This window comes from Oryctolagus cuniculus, chromosome 6 (genome assembly GCF_964237555.1).
Source record: "Oryctolagus cuniculus chromosome 6, mOryCun1.1, whole genome shotgun sequence".
Classification (NCBI taxonomy): Eukaryota; Metazoa; Chordata; class Mammalia; order Lagomorpha; family Leporidae; genus Oryctolagus; species Oryctolagus cuniculus.
This window is the reverse complement of record NC_091437.1, coordinates 28729379-28746470: the sequence shown is the minus strand read 5'-3', so window position 1 is coordinate 28746470 and position 17092 is coordinate 28729379. Positions and strand designations below refer to the sequence as shown.

At 49.5% G+C, this 17092-nt stretch overlaps 3 protein-coding genes across 3 annotated transcripts; all 3 read right to left on the bottom strand.

Annotated features, from left to right (window-relative positions):
* Positions 1 to 118: 118 nt before the first annotated feature.
* Positions 119 to 4625, bottom strand: LOC138850160 (protocadherin beta-12-like). Its single transcript, XM_070076217.1, has one exon. The coding sequence runs from the start codon at positions 2831 to 2833 to the stop codon at positions 386 to 388; it is 2448 nt and encodes an 815-aa protein (XP_069932318.1). The 5' UTR covers positions 2834 to 4625; the 3' UTR covers positions 119 to 385.
* Positions 4626 to 8308: 3683 nt separating this feature from the next.
* LOC100350727 (protocadherin beta-9) lies at positions 8309 to 11799 on the bottom strand. Its single transcript, XM_017341114.3, has one exon. The coding sequence runs from the start codon at positions 11516 to 11518 to the stop codon at positions 9110 to 9112; it is 2409 nt and encodes an 802-aa protein (XP_017196603.3). The 5' UTR covers positions 11519 to 11799; the 3' UTR covers positions 8309 to 9109.
* Positions 11800 to 12722: 923 nt separating this feature from the next.
* Positions 12723 to 16313, bottom strand: PCDHB16 (protocadherin beta 16). Its single transcript, XM_070076216.1, has one exon. It carries the CDS (start codon positions 16310 to 16312, stop codon positions 13865 to 13867), a length of 2448 nt encoding a protein of 815 aa, XP_069932317.1. The 5' UTR covers position 16313; the 3' UTR covers positions 12723 to 13864.
* Positions 16314 to 17092: the final 779 nt, after the last annotated feature.

The following is a 17092-nucleotide window of genomic DNA, read 5'->3' as shown; positions in this document are numbered from 1 at the left end:
TGTTATCTAAAAATTCAGTGAATTTCAGAAAGATATTTCTGAATCGCTGCTATTACTAAACCACAAGAAAAAAAAACTGCAAAAAGAAGATTCAAATGAACAAATGCTTGAATATAAATATTTTTAAAGTGCAGTTTTATTTTCCCATAAGCATAATTGTGAGTGAAATTTAACGAGAATGATTTGATGGATGTTAATAAAGAAGGCAAAATAATTATAAATTAAGACCTCCAAGGTACTGACCACTTCATTACAACTACAAATGCCTATTGAAAAACAAAGTTGAGAACACAATACCAATAAAATATAAACGCAACATCAAGGCAATTTAAAGCACACACAGTACCAAAAATAGCACACATAGGCAATATAAAATCAGTGATTGTCACTGAATATCGAATCCAAACGCATTGTGGAAAGTGGGAGCTTCCTCTATTTCTTTCCCGGGGTATTGGGTTGTAAGGATGGGGCTAATGGGCTTCATGAACTTGAACTCCCCGGTCCCAGCGTCGCCCGTCAGGCGCACCTCGTACTGGTAGCTGTGCGACAGCGTCCCGCCGCCGCTCACGTCCAGCAGCGGCCCCGGGAAGCGGCCCTCCGCACCCGCGCCGCCGCCGCCGCCGCCGCCGCCAACCGCACACCCCGCCCCCACACCGACACCGCCCGCGCCCCCGCCCGCGCCCGCGCCGCACAGCCGCGCCGCCACCAGCGCCAGCACACTCAGCACCAAGAGCGACGACACCGCCGCCAGCGCCACCACCAGCTGCACCGTGAGCGAGTCGGGCCGCGCCGCCTCGGCCGCCGCCGCCGCCTCGGGCAGCGCCAGGTAGGGCTGCGAGAAGCCGTCCACCAGCAGCACGTGCAGCGTGACGCTGGCCGACAGCGGCGGCTCGCCGTGGTCGCGCACCAGCACCAGCAGCCGCTGCCTGGGCGCGTCGCGCTCGCTCAGCGGCCGCGCCGTGCGCACCTCGCCGCTGTGCGCCCACACGCCGAACAGCCCGGGCTCCGTGGCCTTGAGCAGCTCGAACGACAGCCAGGCGTTCTGGCCCGCGTCGCCGTCCACCGCCACCACCTTGGTCACCAGGTAGCCCGCGTCGGCCGCGCGCGGCACCAGCTCGGGGCAGGCGGCCGAGCCGTTGGCCGGCGGGTACAGCACGGCCGGCGCGTGGTCGTTGGCGTCCAGCAGCTGCACGCGCACGCGCGCCTCGCTGCTCAGCGCCGGGGAGCCGCGGTCGGCGGCGCGCACGCCGAACTCGAAGGCGCGCAGGGCCTCGTAGTCGAGCGCGCGCAGCGCGTACAGCTGCCCGCTGTCCGCGTGCACCGACACGAGCGCCGCCACGTCGGGCTGCTGTGGCGGCGGCAGCAGCGAGTAGGTCACCTGCGCGTTGGCGCCCGCGTCCCTGTCGCTGGCGCTCACGGAGCCGATGAGCAGCCCGGGGCTGTTGTTCTCGCGCACCAGCAGGGTGTAGGCGGCCTGGCTGAAGGCCGGGGCGTTGTCGTTCACGTCGGACACCTGCACCGCCACGTGGTGCCGGGTGGTCAGCCTGGGCGTGCCCAGGTCGGACACGGTGATGGTGATGTTGTACTCGGCCCTGGCCTCCCTGTCTAGGGCTGCATCCGTCTCCAAGGTGTAGTAATTCGCAAATGAAGACTTTAACACGAATGGCAGGTCCTCTGGGATGGAACTAACCATCTTCCCATTGTCCCCAGCGTCTCTGTCTCGGATACTAAAGACCATAACCACAGTCTCAGGCGCATTTTCTGGAACTGGGCCGCTAATTGAGGACACGGTGATCTCAGGAGCATTGTCATTCACATCCATTACCTGAATTCTGACTGTGGATTTCCCAAAGAGTCCACCCCCATCTGTGGCTTGAATGATGATTGAGTATGATTGAGTTGTTTCATAATCTAATGGTCCTGTTAGAGTAACTTCTCCAGATTTTCGATTAATGGCAAACGTCTTGCGAATATCTTCTGAGGCATGGGAGAAGGTATAGGATATTTCTCCATTTGTTCCCGAGTCGGAATCCCAAGCCGAGGCAGTGACAACCGGGGAGCCAAGGACGCTGTTCTCCGGAATCTTCACCTCGTAGAATAGCTGCTCAAACTCGGGGGAGTTGTCGTTAGTATCCACGACCACCACGCGAACGAGGGCAGTCCCGGACCTGGGCGGAGACCCGCCATCCAGAGCCGTGAGGGTGAAGCTGAGCTCGGGCTGCTCTTCGTAATCCAGCGCCTTGTCCAGGACTAACTCTGGGTATTTCCCACTGTCTGGATGAACTCTCATTTTAAGGTGGAAATGAGAGTTGGAGCTTATCGTGTAGCTGTTCACAGCGTTGATTCCAACATCTAAATCCTGTGCCCTCTCTAGTAAGAACACGGCACCAACAGGGCTAGTTTCTGGGATTTCCAGGAGCATTTCTTCTTCTAAGAAGACGGGAGAGTGGTCATTTATATCCATGACCTGAAGCTCAATCCGTAAAAACTGCAAAGGATTTTTCATTATCACCTGGAAGTGCAGCACACAGGGCTCCGTGGAGCCGCAGAGCTCCTCCCGGTCGAGAGTTTCGCGGAGGATCAAATCCCCGGTGTCTGTGTCCAGCCGCAAAGGCTGCTTGTTATCGTTAGAGACCACCCGAGCTTCCCGGAAGGAGAGCTCACCCACCTCCAGGCCCAGGTCCTTTGCCAAATTGCCCACACAACTCCCACTGTGCACTTCCTCGGCCACCGAAAAGCGCCCAGGCTCAGAGGCAGCTTGAGCCATTCCCAGCACAACAAAGAGAAGCACGACTTGCCTGGTCCGCTGAGCGCCTGCCCCTCGGTCCTCCATGGCTCCCGTCACGAACGCTCTCTGCTGAATGGCTTCAGCGGACCTCTAATTTGTCCACCAAATCCTCAGACGCCTGAGCACTTGAGCCTTACTGAATGGCTTCCAGGTCGCCCCTGGATGGCTGGCTCGTCAGTCTTTTTGTGTGCCTTAGGCGCATCCACAGCGTCATCCGGCGCAGTTTTTTCCCCTGATCTTATCCTGCAGCGCCACCATGCGACGCCACAGATTTTCACAGTTTGATGAAAGCTACCTGAATTCTATTCACATAAATGTTCTCCGGAAACAAATGCTGTTACTTTGTTTGATACATTACCTTTCATAATAACTATACTATATTCTTTATGTTTTGTGATAAACTTAGTATTTATTTTAAAACATTTATGAAGTATTCCTCCCCGCTCTTCACACAACCAAATGTGCTTAGTTAAGAAAACAGAAATACAAGTTGTGCCTAGTGTCTCCAGCAGTTTGTAATCTCTCTGAGAAGACTAAACTAGGAACTGTTTGTCAAGCTGAGTGAAATCCCGTCTCGGCTCCACCTCCCTGACTCACATGGGAAGGAAAGAGTACACCTGCCTCACTGAGGAAGTTCTTTCAGAGAGGGTGAAACTGGGTGAACCATGAGATGGCACACACCAGAGAACTGCTATATCACGAGAAAGCATCTCTAGAGAGTTCCTTAATCGCAATGAATCATGTGCATTGGTAGAAAATGAAGTGAAATGTTGTGGCGGAACACACTACATAAATCCATACTGTCGTTCCAGCTTCTCATAAAGAAACGCTAGTTCATTTAATGGTGTCTGGGGCCACCTTCTAAGCTTGAAGTGGTTTCAGTCCTAGCCGAAGTGCCTGATTACTACATACGGAGAGAAGATGTTTGGAACAGATGCTAAGGAGCTCATCAGTGATGGCCAGATATAAAATATTGAAAATGTAAAAGTTTTAGGTTCATATTACAGTTCAAAAAATATAAACTAGATACATGATTGAAAAATCAATCAGTACAAATAGGTAGAAATTGGAAATTACATGAACTGACTAGACAGTCATTTCGCCTCCTTTTAAAACACCCACTAAAATGACAAGGAATAAGGCAAACTAACAAAGACTAAGAATGCACAAGTAAACACATTTTTTTCATGACAGAAAGCAAATCAATGTAGCAGTTCCAAGAAATGTTTAATGTTCCTGCACTGGAGAAACAAGTGGGTTTGTCTCAAGTAATCCCATATAGGTATATATTTGGAGGGACCAGATAATAAGAAGACTGAAGTTAGTTAAGGACTGACAAAAAGCTATTTTTTAAAAAGTAGGTATATGGCAGAATTTAATTCTCTATTACTCTCACCATCATACCAAAATAGGAAGGTAATTCTAAGATAGGCAATAGAAAACTGATTCTCTCAAGAAATTAAACAGAACTTTCCCTAGTCTCGGAGACCCTGGTAAGATGGAGTGCAAATGTGAGGTGTGAAACTAAAAATAAGGAAGGTAAATTAAGCAAAATCTTTTCATGCAGTCTTTTGCCATGCAATACTGTCATTATTGGATGCAAGGTGTTCATCTGAGCCTTCCTGACCCCCAAACGGTGCGTATCATAGAATCCTACCCTAGAGAAGATAAAAGGACCTAATAAAGATGTACATATACAGATATTTCAGGGTCTTCCAAAGTAAGAGCCCCATGCAGCAGAGTTACAATAGAGTGAATCCCTGCCACCGTCACACCCCATTCACTCAGAGAGTAAAATGTCAGCACTGTGACATATCATTTTTTTTTTTTTACAGGCAGAGTGGACAGTGAGAGAGAGAGACAGAAAGAAAGGTCTTCCTTTGCCGTTAGTTCACCCTCCAATGGCCGCACTGTGCCGATCCGAAAGCAGGAGCCAGGCACTTATCCTGGTCTCCCATGGGGTGCAGAGCCCAAGAACTTGGGCCATCCTCCACTGCACTCCCAGGCTACAGCAGAGAGCTGGCCTGGAAGAGGGGCAACCAGGACAGAATCCGGCGCCCCGACCGGGACTAGAACCTGGTGTGCCGGCGCCGCTAGGCGGAGGATTAGCCTAGTGAGCCATGGCACTGGCTGTCATATCATACTTCTTAAAAAGCAGAAGACAAGCAAGGATGACAAGACATTGGGGAAATGCAGATGCCACGAAACAAACGCCAAAACCACCAATACCACCATAGGGAAAAAGGAAGAAGAGAAACCAGATATAATATAGAGAGTAGAAGAAAGCCTTTCAAGATGTGTGATTAATATCTTCAGATAAATAAAATTTAATTGAGAAATTAACTCTATTAATAATTATTTAGTACTCACTCTGTGCCACCCATTATTCTAAGTGCTTTATATGCATTTACCCATTTAATTTTTTAAAGTTTATTTATTTATTTGAAAGGCAGAGTTACACAGAGAGAGAAAGAGAGGCAGAGAGAGAGGTCTTCCATCCACTGGTTTACTCCTCAGATGGCTGCAACAGCAGGAGCTGTGCCAATCCAAAGCCAGGAGCCAGGAGCTTCTTCCAGGTCTCCCATGCAGGTGCAGGGACCCAAGGACTTGGGCCATCTTCCACTGCTGTCCCAGGCCACAGCAGAGAGCTGTTTTGGAAGTGAAGCAGCCAGGACTTGAACTGGTGCCCATATGGGATGCCAGCACTGCACGTGGCAGCTTTACCCACTTAAACCACAGAGCTGGCCCTTATCCATCTAATTTTAATAGTAAGTACATGAATATGTGTTCTTATTGTTAAAATTAAGAATAGATTAAGACGTAATGCCCCAAGGAGCCAGCACTGTTGGCATAGTGGGTAAAGCCTCTGCCTGCAGTGCCAGTATCCAAAATGAGTGCTGGTTTGAGACCTGGCTGCTCCACTTCAGATCCAGCTCCCTCCTAATGCACCTGGGAAAGCAGTGGAAGATGGCCTAGCTGCTTAGACCCCTGCCACGAACAAGAGGGACTTGGAAGAAGCTCCTGGATTTGCATGGGCCCAGCTCCAGCTGTTTTGGCCATGTGGGGAATGAACCAGTGGATTGAAAATTTGTCTGCCCTCTCCCCTTCTCTGTAACTCTTTCAAATATAAATAAATCAAAAAAAAAAAAAACTTAAGTACCCCTTACTAGCAACATAACTTTGGACAAATTCTTAACTTCCCTTGACTCATTCTCATTTTAAAAATGAATATAACAGCCGGCACCATGGCTCACTAGGCTAATCCTCCGCCTTGCAGCGCCGGCACACCAGGTTCTAGTCCTGGTTGGGGCGCTGGATTCTGTTCCGGTTGCCCCTGTTCCAGGCCAGCTCTCTGCTATGGCCAGGGAAGTGCAGTGGAGGATGGCCCAAGTACTTGGGCCTGCACCCCATGGGAGACCAGGATAAGTACCTGGCTCCTGCCATCGGATCAGCATGGTGCGCCGGCCGCAGCGCACTGGCCGCGGCGGTCATTGGAGGGTGAACCAACGGCAAAGGAAGACCTTTCTTTCTGTCTCTCTCTCTCACTGTCCACTGTGCCTGTCAAAAAAAAAAAAAAAGACATAAAAAATGAATATAACAACACTATGTGATGCATTTTTGCATAATAAAGTTAAAATAATAAATTATAGTGTGAGCTGATATCACATTTATAAATCTGTAACAGGATACTATAAAAACCAGAATCCAAAAGAGTCCTTACAAAAGAAAAGCTCAAGGCCGGCGCCACGGCTCACTAGGCTAATCCTCCACCTAGCGGCGCTGGCACACCGGGTTCTAGTCCCGGTCGGGGCGCCGGATTCTGTCCTGGTTGCCCCTCTTCCAGGCCAGCTCTCTGCTGTGGCCAGGGAGTGCAATGGAGGATGGCCCAAGTACTTGGGCCCTGCACCCCATGGGAGACCAGGATAAGCGCCTGGCTCCTGGCATCAGATCAGGGCGGTGCACCGACCGCAGTGCGCCAGCCCTGGCGGCCATTGGAGGGTGAACCAACAGCAAAGCAAGACCTTTCTCTCTGTCTCTCTCTCACTGTCCACTCTGCCTGTCAAAAAAAAAAAAAAACTCAAAAAAAGACTGAATGATCTAATACACTGTCCAAACAAGTAGGGTAAATGTTGAAAGAAATGGAAGTCTTACACAATCAATCCTAGAGGTCCAACATTTAAGTGTGATTCTGATTAAAGTAAGACCATAGAAAAGTCAAGGCAGAAGTTAGGAACAAGACTAGAACATTTTTCAGAACAGAGAGTGACACTCTAAACATGTCATGCATCCAGGTGACCATAACAGTGAATAAATGGGCAGCCAGTACTAAAGGTTTTCAATGTTGCCAGAATGAAAAAAAAAAAAAACACACGAAAAGAAATTGGAGTCCCTCCTCTTAATAAACTCCACATGAGTCAGGAAAAGGAATCATGCTTTAGAACTCTTCTGAAAAGTTTCAGTATAGAATTTTATGCACAAAGTATCATTCAAATGAAAAAGAAAGATAACTTCATAATCCCAGGTCTCAATTTTTTTTACCTTCTCTGCATCCATTTTTATGAAGTTAATGAGAGATGTATGTTAGCTGAATAAGGAAGAACATAGTGCATCTTGTAAAAGAGGATCAAAACGGGAACTTTTCAAAAGAAAAAAGTTCCATGATGACAGCCTATTTAGCAACCAGATAAATGAAGCAGATATTTGGGTGAAAAATCTCCAGGAGATAAACATGATTAAGCAATATCTGATATATTTGAGTATTTTGAGGAGAAAGATTGATATTCAAGAAAGGGAATGTGAAAAACCAATAGCAATAAATAGAAAACTTAGTAAGTGCAAAAAAATTTACCAACTCCAATAAAGAAGCTTTTCAAGAAAGGAATTATAGCCGGTGCTACGGCTCACTAGGCTAATCCTCTGCCTTGCAGCGCCGGCACACCGGCACACCGGGTTCTAGTCCTGGTCGGGGCACCGGATTCTTTCCCGGTTGTCCCTCTTCCTGGCCAGCTCTCTGCTGTGGCCAGGGAGTGCAGTGGAGGATGGCCCACGTGCTTGGGCCTTGCACCCCATGGGAGACCAGGAGAAGTACCTGGCTCCTGCCATTGGATCAGCGCGGTGCGCCAGCCACGGCAGCCATTGGAGGGTGAACCAATGGCAAAAGGAAGACCTTTCTGTCTGTCTCTCTCTCACTGTCCACTCTGCCTGTCATAAAAATGAAAAAGAAAAAGAAAGGAATTATAATCATACGAATGTATATTTGATGAAATTTAAGAAATACAGACATTAACTAATAATTTAACTTTCAAAAATTGACAATTCCAAAGGATGAATAGGAAGTGGGAATTGTAGTGTGTGTAGTATATTTGTTAGTTGGAAAATGAGTTACTTTTCTTGTCCTAGCAAGAACCAATTAAAATATAAAACTGATCACCAAGATATAATAATAAACATATTATTTACAGATATTGATATTAATTCTAGAAATGCCCACTCTGTAGAAGGACACTAGAGACACTTGAAACTATTCATTTTCTTTATAAGCTTTAGCTAATCTTCATTTTAACATTTAACAATTAAATTTAAAAACAAATTGTAAAGTGAATATCTTTCCAACAGGCCAACAATAGTCTCACACACAAATTTTTAAATTGTTTTAAAAATGTGTAGTGTCATGCAGGTTACTACACTGTATTTCCATTATAAATCTTAATATATTTCCTACACCAGCAAGAAAATATGAGCCAAGAATGTATTTAAAGGAAATAAAATAATAGCAATTTTACAAAGATTATTGAAGTCCAACACAGAATTTTCAAATGGCCTGCTTCATTTGCCATGGGCACGGTAATAGAGTAATATTTCATTCATTTTACATGCTATGATTTAGAACTTCTGACATGCTTTAAAAACATGAATAAAGAGAAAGAATAAAGTTGGAAGCACAGATATATTTTCTTACATAAAAGCAGTACAACAGACAGGGTGTTAGGATCAGGAGATGCAGGCTCTGAACCTCACTAGGAGAAAAGCAAAAAACCCGGCTTTCTAGAAGGAAAAATAATAGTAAACAAGCCCTGGCACGCTGGAAGGGGGTCAGCCTTTAAAGCTACAATTTATAAAATGTATTCTAAATCAATTAAGACAATGCAAAATTATGAAAAACCATTGTAAAATGTAGACCAGAGTTATTGTGAATACTTAAAATTAGTGGGATGCCATAAGACTTTAACTGAATGTAAAAAAATTAAATATTAGTACTTAACATTTCAAAAGAACAAGAAAACAAAGAAAATTTCACTTAAAATTACATGCAAAATTGTTTTAAAAGGTGGGATGTTCTTCACTATTCTTCCCAAGGCCCTGTTCCTTAGGCAAGATAGGCTGCAGAAACTTGAACTCCCCGGTCCCAGCGTCGCCCGTCAGGCGCACCTCGTACTGGTAGCTGTGCGACAGCGTCCCGCCGCCGCTCACGTCCAGCAGCGGCCCCGGGAAGCGGCCCTCCGCACCCGCGCCGCCGCCGCCGCCGCCAACCGCACACCCCGCCCCCACACCGCCCCCGCCCCCGCCCGCGCCCGCGCCCGCGCCGCACAGCCGCGCCGCCACCAGCGCCAGCACACTCAGCACCAAGAGCGACGACACCGCCGCCAGCGCCACCACCAGCTGCACCGTGAGCGAGTCGGGCCGCGCCGCCTCGGCCGCCGCCGCCGCCTCGGGCAGCGCCAGGTAGGGCTGCGAGAAGCCGTCCACCAGCAGCACGTGCAGCGTGACGCTGGCCGACAGCGGCGGCTCGCCGTGGTCGCGCACCAGCACCAGCAGCCGCTGCCTGGGCGCGTCGCGCTCGCTCAGCGGCCGCGCCGTGCGCACCTCGCCGCTGTGCGCCCACACGCCGAACAGCCCGGGCTCCGTGGCCTTGAGCAGCTCGAACGACAGCCAGGCGTTCTGGCCCGCGTCGCCGTCCACCGCCACCACCTTGGTCACCAGGTAGCCCGCGTCGGCCGCGCGCGGCACCAGCTCGGGGCAGGCGGCCGAGCCGTTGGCCGGCGGGTACAGCACGGCCGGCGCGTGGTCGTTGGCGTCCAGCAGCTGCACGCGCACGCGCGCCTCGCTGCTCAGCGCCGGGGAGCCGCGGTCGGCGGCGCGCACGCCGAACTCGAAGGCGCGCAGGGCCTCGTAGTCGAGCGCGCGCAGCGCGTACAGCTGCCCGCTGTCCGCGTGCACCGACACGAGCGCCGCCACGTCGGGCTGCTGTGGCAGCGGCAGCAGCGAGTAGGTCACCTGCGCGTTGGCGCCCGCGTCCCTGTCGCTGGCGCTCACGGAGCCGATGAGCAGCCCGGGGCTGTTGTTCTCGCGCACCAGCAGGGTGTAGGCGGCCTGGCTGAAGGCCGGGGCGTTGTCGTTCACGTCAGACACCTGCACTGCGACGTGGTGCCGGGTGGTCAGCCTGGGCGTGCCCAGGTCGGACACGGTGATGGTGATGTTGTACTCGTCTCGACTTTCTCTGTCCAGCGGTCCTTCTGTCATTAGAATGTAAAAGTTGTCTACAGTGGGTTTCAGAACGAAAGGTAGGTTTTCCTGAATATAACATACCATCTTCCCGTTTTCTCCAGAGTCCCTGTCTTTAATTTTAAAAACAGCCAGCACTGTCTCAGGAGAGTTCTCAGCAATGTGGTTGGAAAGTGACGATATACTCAGCTCAGGGGCGTTGTCATTGGTGTCTGACACCTCCACCAAAACCGTGCACCTTGCTGAAAGCCCTCCACCATCCATTGCCTGTACATTTATTCTGTAAGACTTGACTATCTCATAATCAAGCAATGCTCCAAGAATGATTTCCCCAGAAAAAGGATTGATTTGAAAGGTTGTTCGAATATCTTCGGAAACATCAAAGAATGAATAGGAAACCTCTCCATTAACTCCTGAGTCTGCATCTCCTGCAGATACTTTAGTAATCAGTGACCCTATCGGGCTGTCTTCTGGAGCTTGGGTCTCATAGAGCTCGTAGGGAAACCGTGGGGGGTTGTCGTTGACATCCAGGACCACTATTCGTATGGAGGTGGTTCCAGACCTGGGTGGAGACCCACCATCCAGAGCTGTGAGTGTTAAACTGAGCTCCTGCTGCTCCTCCCAGTCCAGCGCTTTGTCCAACACTAGCTCTGGATATATCATGCCTTCTTCACCGTCGCTAATTTTAATATGGAAAAAAGAGTTGGAGTTTATCGTATAGTTTTGGATGCCATTACGTCCTCCGTCTGAATCCTGTCCTCTTTCCAGTCGAAACGCTGTCCCTTCAACTGTATTCTCTAGTACTTTTAAGACCATTTCTTTGTCTCGAAACACTGGTGAATGATCGTTTATGTCCTTGACTTTCAGTTCAGCCCGGTAAATCTGAAAGGGGTCATCCATTAAGATTTGGAAATACAGCACACAGGGCTCCGTGGGGCCGCACAGTTCCTCCCGGTCCAGCTTCTCATTTGTGATCAAGTCCCCAGTGCGCGAATCCAGGAGCAAGTGTTGTTTGCTATCATCCGAAATCACCCTGGTTCTCCTTTCAGCCACTTCCCCCTCCCGTAGTCCCAGATCCTTTGCCAGATTGATCACAAACGATCCTCTTTCTGTTTCCTCTGTCACTGAATAACGCCGGACCCCAGAACCTGCCAAGGCTCCTTCCCAAAACAGAAAGAAAAATAGGACTTGCCTTTGTCTCCGGAAGTGCAACTCTCTGGCCTCCATAACTGCTTCTTTTGTCGATGTTGGTCACAATCACAGCACTCAGCAGAAACAGCAGTCTCGAGCCCCAGACCTATGCCGTGTAGTGGCAAGGATCCAGGATGTTTTCCCTCTTCCCCTACTCTAGGCTGCCGCAGCTTTTCTCCTCAGCCCGTCTGTCGTCATCTGCCTTTGTTGTCAGTGACTTCGGTAGCAACCTCAGATCAAGTTTTTCCTCAACTCTTTAGCCTGCAGCGCCACCGCGTGGCTTTCAGCAAACTCAAAAGGTTGCAACCAATTTTTGTGTTTGTGTATATATTTATAAGTTTTCATTTAGTGGCTTATTTAATTTTTTCATTTTCCTTTCCTTTCATTCATTTCTCAAGAAAAAGTGTTGAGATACACAACCATGGATGTTGTTGGGATTCTTCACTACTTCATGGGCAAAGTTTAACATTCAACAGTTGACAAAAACCAGGATTTTAGCAGTAGCTCTTCACCTCACTGTTCTAGATTGATCCATGTATTGGGCCTTTCACCTGTGACACAACTCCATGTGACCAAAGCGAAAAGTGGGAGCACCTTTTGTGACCACCAAAATAATACATTTTTACCTTTCCAGAAACACTGGGTGTGGGAATAACAAAGATTGGCCAAAGCAGTTTGTCTCACAACTTCAAATGTCAACAAACTCCTTTGAAAGACATTGCCTGAAGAGAATCATTACTTTGTAATCAGAACTAAATACGTAGGCTGTTCCTCTTCAGTGCCCCTCATAAACGCACATATGACTATGACTAGCCCGAAAATATTCTTTCTTGTTTTGTGCAGTCTGACTTTTTAATCTGTGAGTTTCTTGAGGACAGGAATGGTGTCTTTGCCATCTTTATTTGGCAAATCAGTCACTCACTAAATGCCTGTTGTATTAAGACATACATAAATGATAGCAAATAGACAAGGAACCATAGTCAGTGCTCCCCAGTCCCTAACGTTTGAAACTTGTATTCTTCATTTAGTCATACTTCGCAATTTCTGTTCACTTCCACTTGTCTTTTTTCCTTTTATTAGCTTCAAAATAATGTGCAGAATTAAAGAATGACCATTATTTTATGGTCTCTCTTAATTAAAATATAATAGTTTCTCTGCACTAAATAAAGGGAGGTAAAGAATAAACCAAACTTAACACCTATCCTAACATTATTGAAACTAAGAAGAACATGATAACATCTTGCTTCATGCATAATTTTATTCAAAAGCCTGGTATCCAGAAAGAAGCTCCATTTTCCCCATATACAGCAAGGTTTCAGATTAAACCTAATGATGTGGAATAGACAAAGGGCTAGACACTGCCCCAAACACTGCTGAATGTAAAAGTCACCCCACATAAACCTACTTGATGAGATTTGAAGGAATTGGGTTGTTAGCCATTAAAATATTAACAAGCACCTCAGCTTTTTTAAAGCTCTGGCTGTTGCAGCATTTGAAGAGTGAACTAGCAGATGGAAGAACTAACTCTTTCTCTCTCCCTCTCTCTGCTTCTGCCTCTGTTAACTCTGCCTTTCAAATTAATAAATTTTTCTTAAAAAAGAGATAAATTCAGGGAAGACAGAATTTCTAAAAATGAGTAACAGTTTGTGGAAAAGCAAACAAGAATGTCAGCCTAGAATGAAAATAAAAGAAATATTAAATAGTAAATATACATGGAACAGAATATTTTAATAATTGAAAAAGTCCTACAAAAGGGAAACTAACATTAGTTAATGATAGAGTGAATATATAATCAATAAATATATAAAGCAGAAGAAAGTCTTGGAAATAATATGAATTTTGAATATAATCACCATTTCAATCACTGATATTCTAGGAAAATGTCTCATGAGAAAATGAAAACTTGCACAGTTAGGCAAAATAGGAAACTGATGACGCATCTAACAAAATTAAGTAGCACCCAACTGGAAGTGATGGAATAAAAAGGCAGTGTCGGCCGACGCCTCGGCTCACTAGGCTAATCCTCCACCTAGCGGCACCAGCACACCGAGTTCTAGTCCTGGTCGGGACGCCAGATTCTTTCCCGGTTGCCCCTCTTCCAGCCCAGCTCTCTGCTGTGGCCCGGGAAGGCAGTGGAGGATGGCCCAAGTGCTTGGGCCCTGCACCCCAAGGGAGACCAGAAGAAGCATGTGGCTCCTGCCTTTGGATCAGCGCGGTGCGCCGGCTGCAGCGTGCCAGCCGTGGTGGCCATTGGAGGGTGAACCAACGGCAAAAGGAAGACCTTTCCCTCTCTCTCTCTCACTGTCCACTCTGCCTGTCAAAAAAAAAAAAAAAAAAAAAAAGGCAGTGTCAAGAAGGAAATGTCTATTAAATGGGTTCCTATCAGTAATTAAACCCAAAACTACTCTGAAAGGTACAGTTTTCCTCTATTTCTTTCCCAGTGCCCTGGGAAGGAAGGTTGGGGCTAATGGGCTTCATGAACTTGAACTCCCCGGTCCCAGCGTCGCCCATCAGGCGCACCTCGTACTGGTAGCTGTGCGACAGCGTCCCGCCGCCGCTCACGTCCAGCAGCGGCCCCGGGAAGCGGCCCTCCGCACCCGCGCCGCCGCCGCCGCCGCCGCCGCCGCCAACCGCACACCCCGCCCCAACACCGACACCGCCCCCGCCCCCGCCCGCGCTCGCGCCGCACAGCCGCGCCGCCACCAGCGCCAGCACACTCAGCACCAAGAGCGACGACACCGCCGCCAGCGCCACCACCAGCTGCACCGTGAGCGAGTCGGGCCGCGCCGCCTCGGCCGCCGCCGCCGCCTCGGGCAGCGCCAGGTAGGGCTGCGAGAAGCCGTCCACCAGCAGCACGTGCAGCGTGACGCTGGCCGACAGCGGCGGCTCGCCGTGGTCGCGCACCAGCACCAGCAGCCGCTGCCTGGGCGCGTCGCGCTCGCTCAGCGGCCGCGCCGTGCGCACCTCGCCGCTGTGCGCCCACACGCCGAACAGCCCGGGCTCCGTGGCCTTGAGCAGCTCGAACGACAGCCAGGCGTTCTGGCCCGCGTCGCCGTCCACCGCCACCACCTTGGTCACCAGGTAGCCCGCGTCGGCCGCGCGCGGCACCAGCTCGGGGCAGGCGGCCGAGCCGTTGGCCGGCGGGTACAGCACGGCCGGCGCGTGGTCGTTGGCGTCCAGCAGCTGCACGCGCACGCGCGCCTCGCTGCTCAGCGCCGGGGAGCCGCGGTCGGCGGCGCGCACGCCGAACTCGAAGGCGCGCAGGGCCTCGTAGTCCAGCGCGCGCAGCGCGTACAGCTGCCCGCTGTCCGCGTGCACCGACACGAGCGCCGCCACGTCGGGCTGCTGTGGCGGCGGCAGCAGCGAGTAGGTCACCTGAGCGTTGGCGCCCGCGTCCCTGTCGCTGGCGCTCACGGAGCCGATGAGCAGCCCGGGGCTGTTGTTCTCGCGCACCAGCAGGGTGTAGGCGGCCTGGCTGAAGGCCGGGGCGTTGTCGTTCACGTCAGACACCTGCACCGCGACGTGGTGCCGGGTGGTCAGCCTGGGCGTGCCCAGGTCGGACACGGTGATGGTGATGTTGTACTCGGCCCTGGTCTCCCTGTCCAGCGGGCTCTCAGTTACCAGGGTGTAGAAGTTCTTAACTGACGGTTTCAGAATGAATGGGAGGTCTTCCTGGATGGAGGAAATGGTCCTCCCGTTGTCCCCGGAATCAGGATCCGAGACGCTGAAAACAGCAACTACAGTCTCGGGCGCGTTCTCCGGGATGGGGCTGTTGAGTGCAGACATCGTCACCTCTGGCGGATTGTCGTTCACGTCCACCACCTGCAGGAGCAGAGTGCATTTTCCTGAAAGACCTCCCCCGTCCGTGGCCTTGATGTCCACTTCATAAGACTGGACTCTTTCAAAGTCTATTTGTTTTCTCAGTCGAACTGCTCCTGTCACAGGATTTACCTCCAAAGTGTCGCTGATACCTTCTGAAGGCTGAACGAGCGTGTACGATATTTTCCCATAGTCCCCACTGTCTAAATCAGTGGCGAATACCGTGACAGCCAAGGAGCCCTCGGGGCTGTCCTCCGGAACCTGAACCCTGTAGAGCGGTTGCGCAAACTCGGGGGCGTTATCATTCGTGTCCACAACTTCAATGAGCACCTCTGCGGAGCCAGAGCGGGGCGGAGAGCCGCCATCCAGCGCCGTCAGAGTTAATCTCAGTTCAGGCTCCTCCTCCCGGTCCAGCTCTTTATCCAACACCAGCTCAGGGTATTTCCTGCCATCGCTGCGTTCGCGGGTTAGAACGCAAAAATGGGAATTGGAGCTGATTTTATAGTTTTGAACGTTGTTGCTTCCTACGTCCAAATCCAGAGCATTATTCAGGGGGTACGCGCTTCCTAGAGGGCTGTTTTCTGGTATTTTTAGAATCATTTCTCTTTCGGAGAACACAGGGGCATGGTCGTTTATGTCTGCCACCCTCAGTTCAGCCTGAATTATCTCTAAGGGTTTTTCCATCAGCACTTGGAAATACAGTATGCAAGGCTCAAGGGGACCGCATAGGTCCTCTCGATCCAGTCTCTCATTAATGAGTAAATCCCCAGTTTGAACCCGGAGCTGCAAATGCTCTGTGTTTCCTTGGGAAATGATCCGGGCCCCACGGGAGGACAGCTCCTTCGGCCCCAGTCCTAGATCTTTTCCTAGATTTGCCACAAAGAAGCCTCTCTCCGTTTCTTCCACCACTGCGTAGGGCCCCAGATCCGCGCCCGCCCCAAGCATGCTCAGCAAAACAAAGAAAAGCACAGCTTGCCTTGATCTCCCATGGCGCATCCATCCAGTCTCCATTGCTGTTTCTCAAAAATTCTGTTCAGGAGTTTCCCATATGCTCAGGATTCTGACAGCGCTGCCTTGCAGTCCAGAACTCAGGAACCAAGCTCCGCCACTCGAGTTTTAACGAGGTTTCACACTGGCTTCTGCTCCGGCCGAGAAAGCTGTTCTGCTTTCAGGCGGTGCCTTAACTGGCTAGATACTGGAGCCGGGAGGTATTGCTGGTTTTTCCATCCTCTTAGCCTGCAGCGCCACCATGCGTTCTTACTGAGTCATGTTTTCTGGCTTTCATTGGATACAAAATTCCAAAGTACCGTAATATAAAAGTCTTATTTTCTTGTGGAGTGTGTGTGCACAGAGTTCTGTGGTGTTGCACGGGAGTACGAAGAGAAACCTATGCCTTATGTTACCTGCCATTGAATGCTGTCAAACTGTTGATGATTAAATAAAATAATTTAATTAACATTTATGCCAAGAACATACTCTGAAGAGGAAAATGTTTCCACAGTAGCATGGGAATAGCTTTCACAAGTGGGTCTTTTTTATAGTACCTGTTACAGAATTTATAAAATAGTGTACACTGGAAAATTGCAATCACAGGCTGTTCTAAAAAATTAATTTAACCAATGCTTTATTAAAGAATTGGTTACTTCCTCTTCCTTTCTACAGCTAAGTCTAATAAATCAGAACTTTTGCATCTTTCCAATTGTTGAAAATTATTTCCAAAATAAGCAGGTCTCAAGTTTGGGTATGCCATGCTTTTGGGTTTGTTTTCCTCTTTTTTAAAAATTTATTTTA

Bases quoted from the DNA above. Each gene is read 5' to 3' on its own strand.
- LOC138850160 (XM_070076217.1), bottom strand. From the start codon at position 2,833: ATGGAGGACCGAGGGGCAGGCGCTCAGCGGACCAGGCAAGTCGTGCTT.
- LOC100350727 (XM_017341114.3), bottom strand. From the start codon at position 11,518: ATGGAGGCCAGAGAGTTGCACTTCCGGAGACAAAGGCAAGTCCTATTT.
- PCDHB16 (XM_070076216.1), bottom strand. From the start codon at position 16,312: ATGGAGACTGGATGGATGCGCCATGGGAGATCAAGGCAAGCTGTGCTT.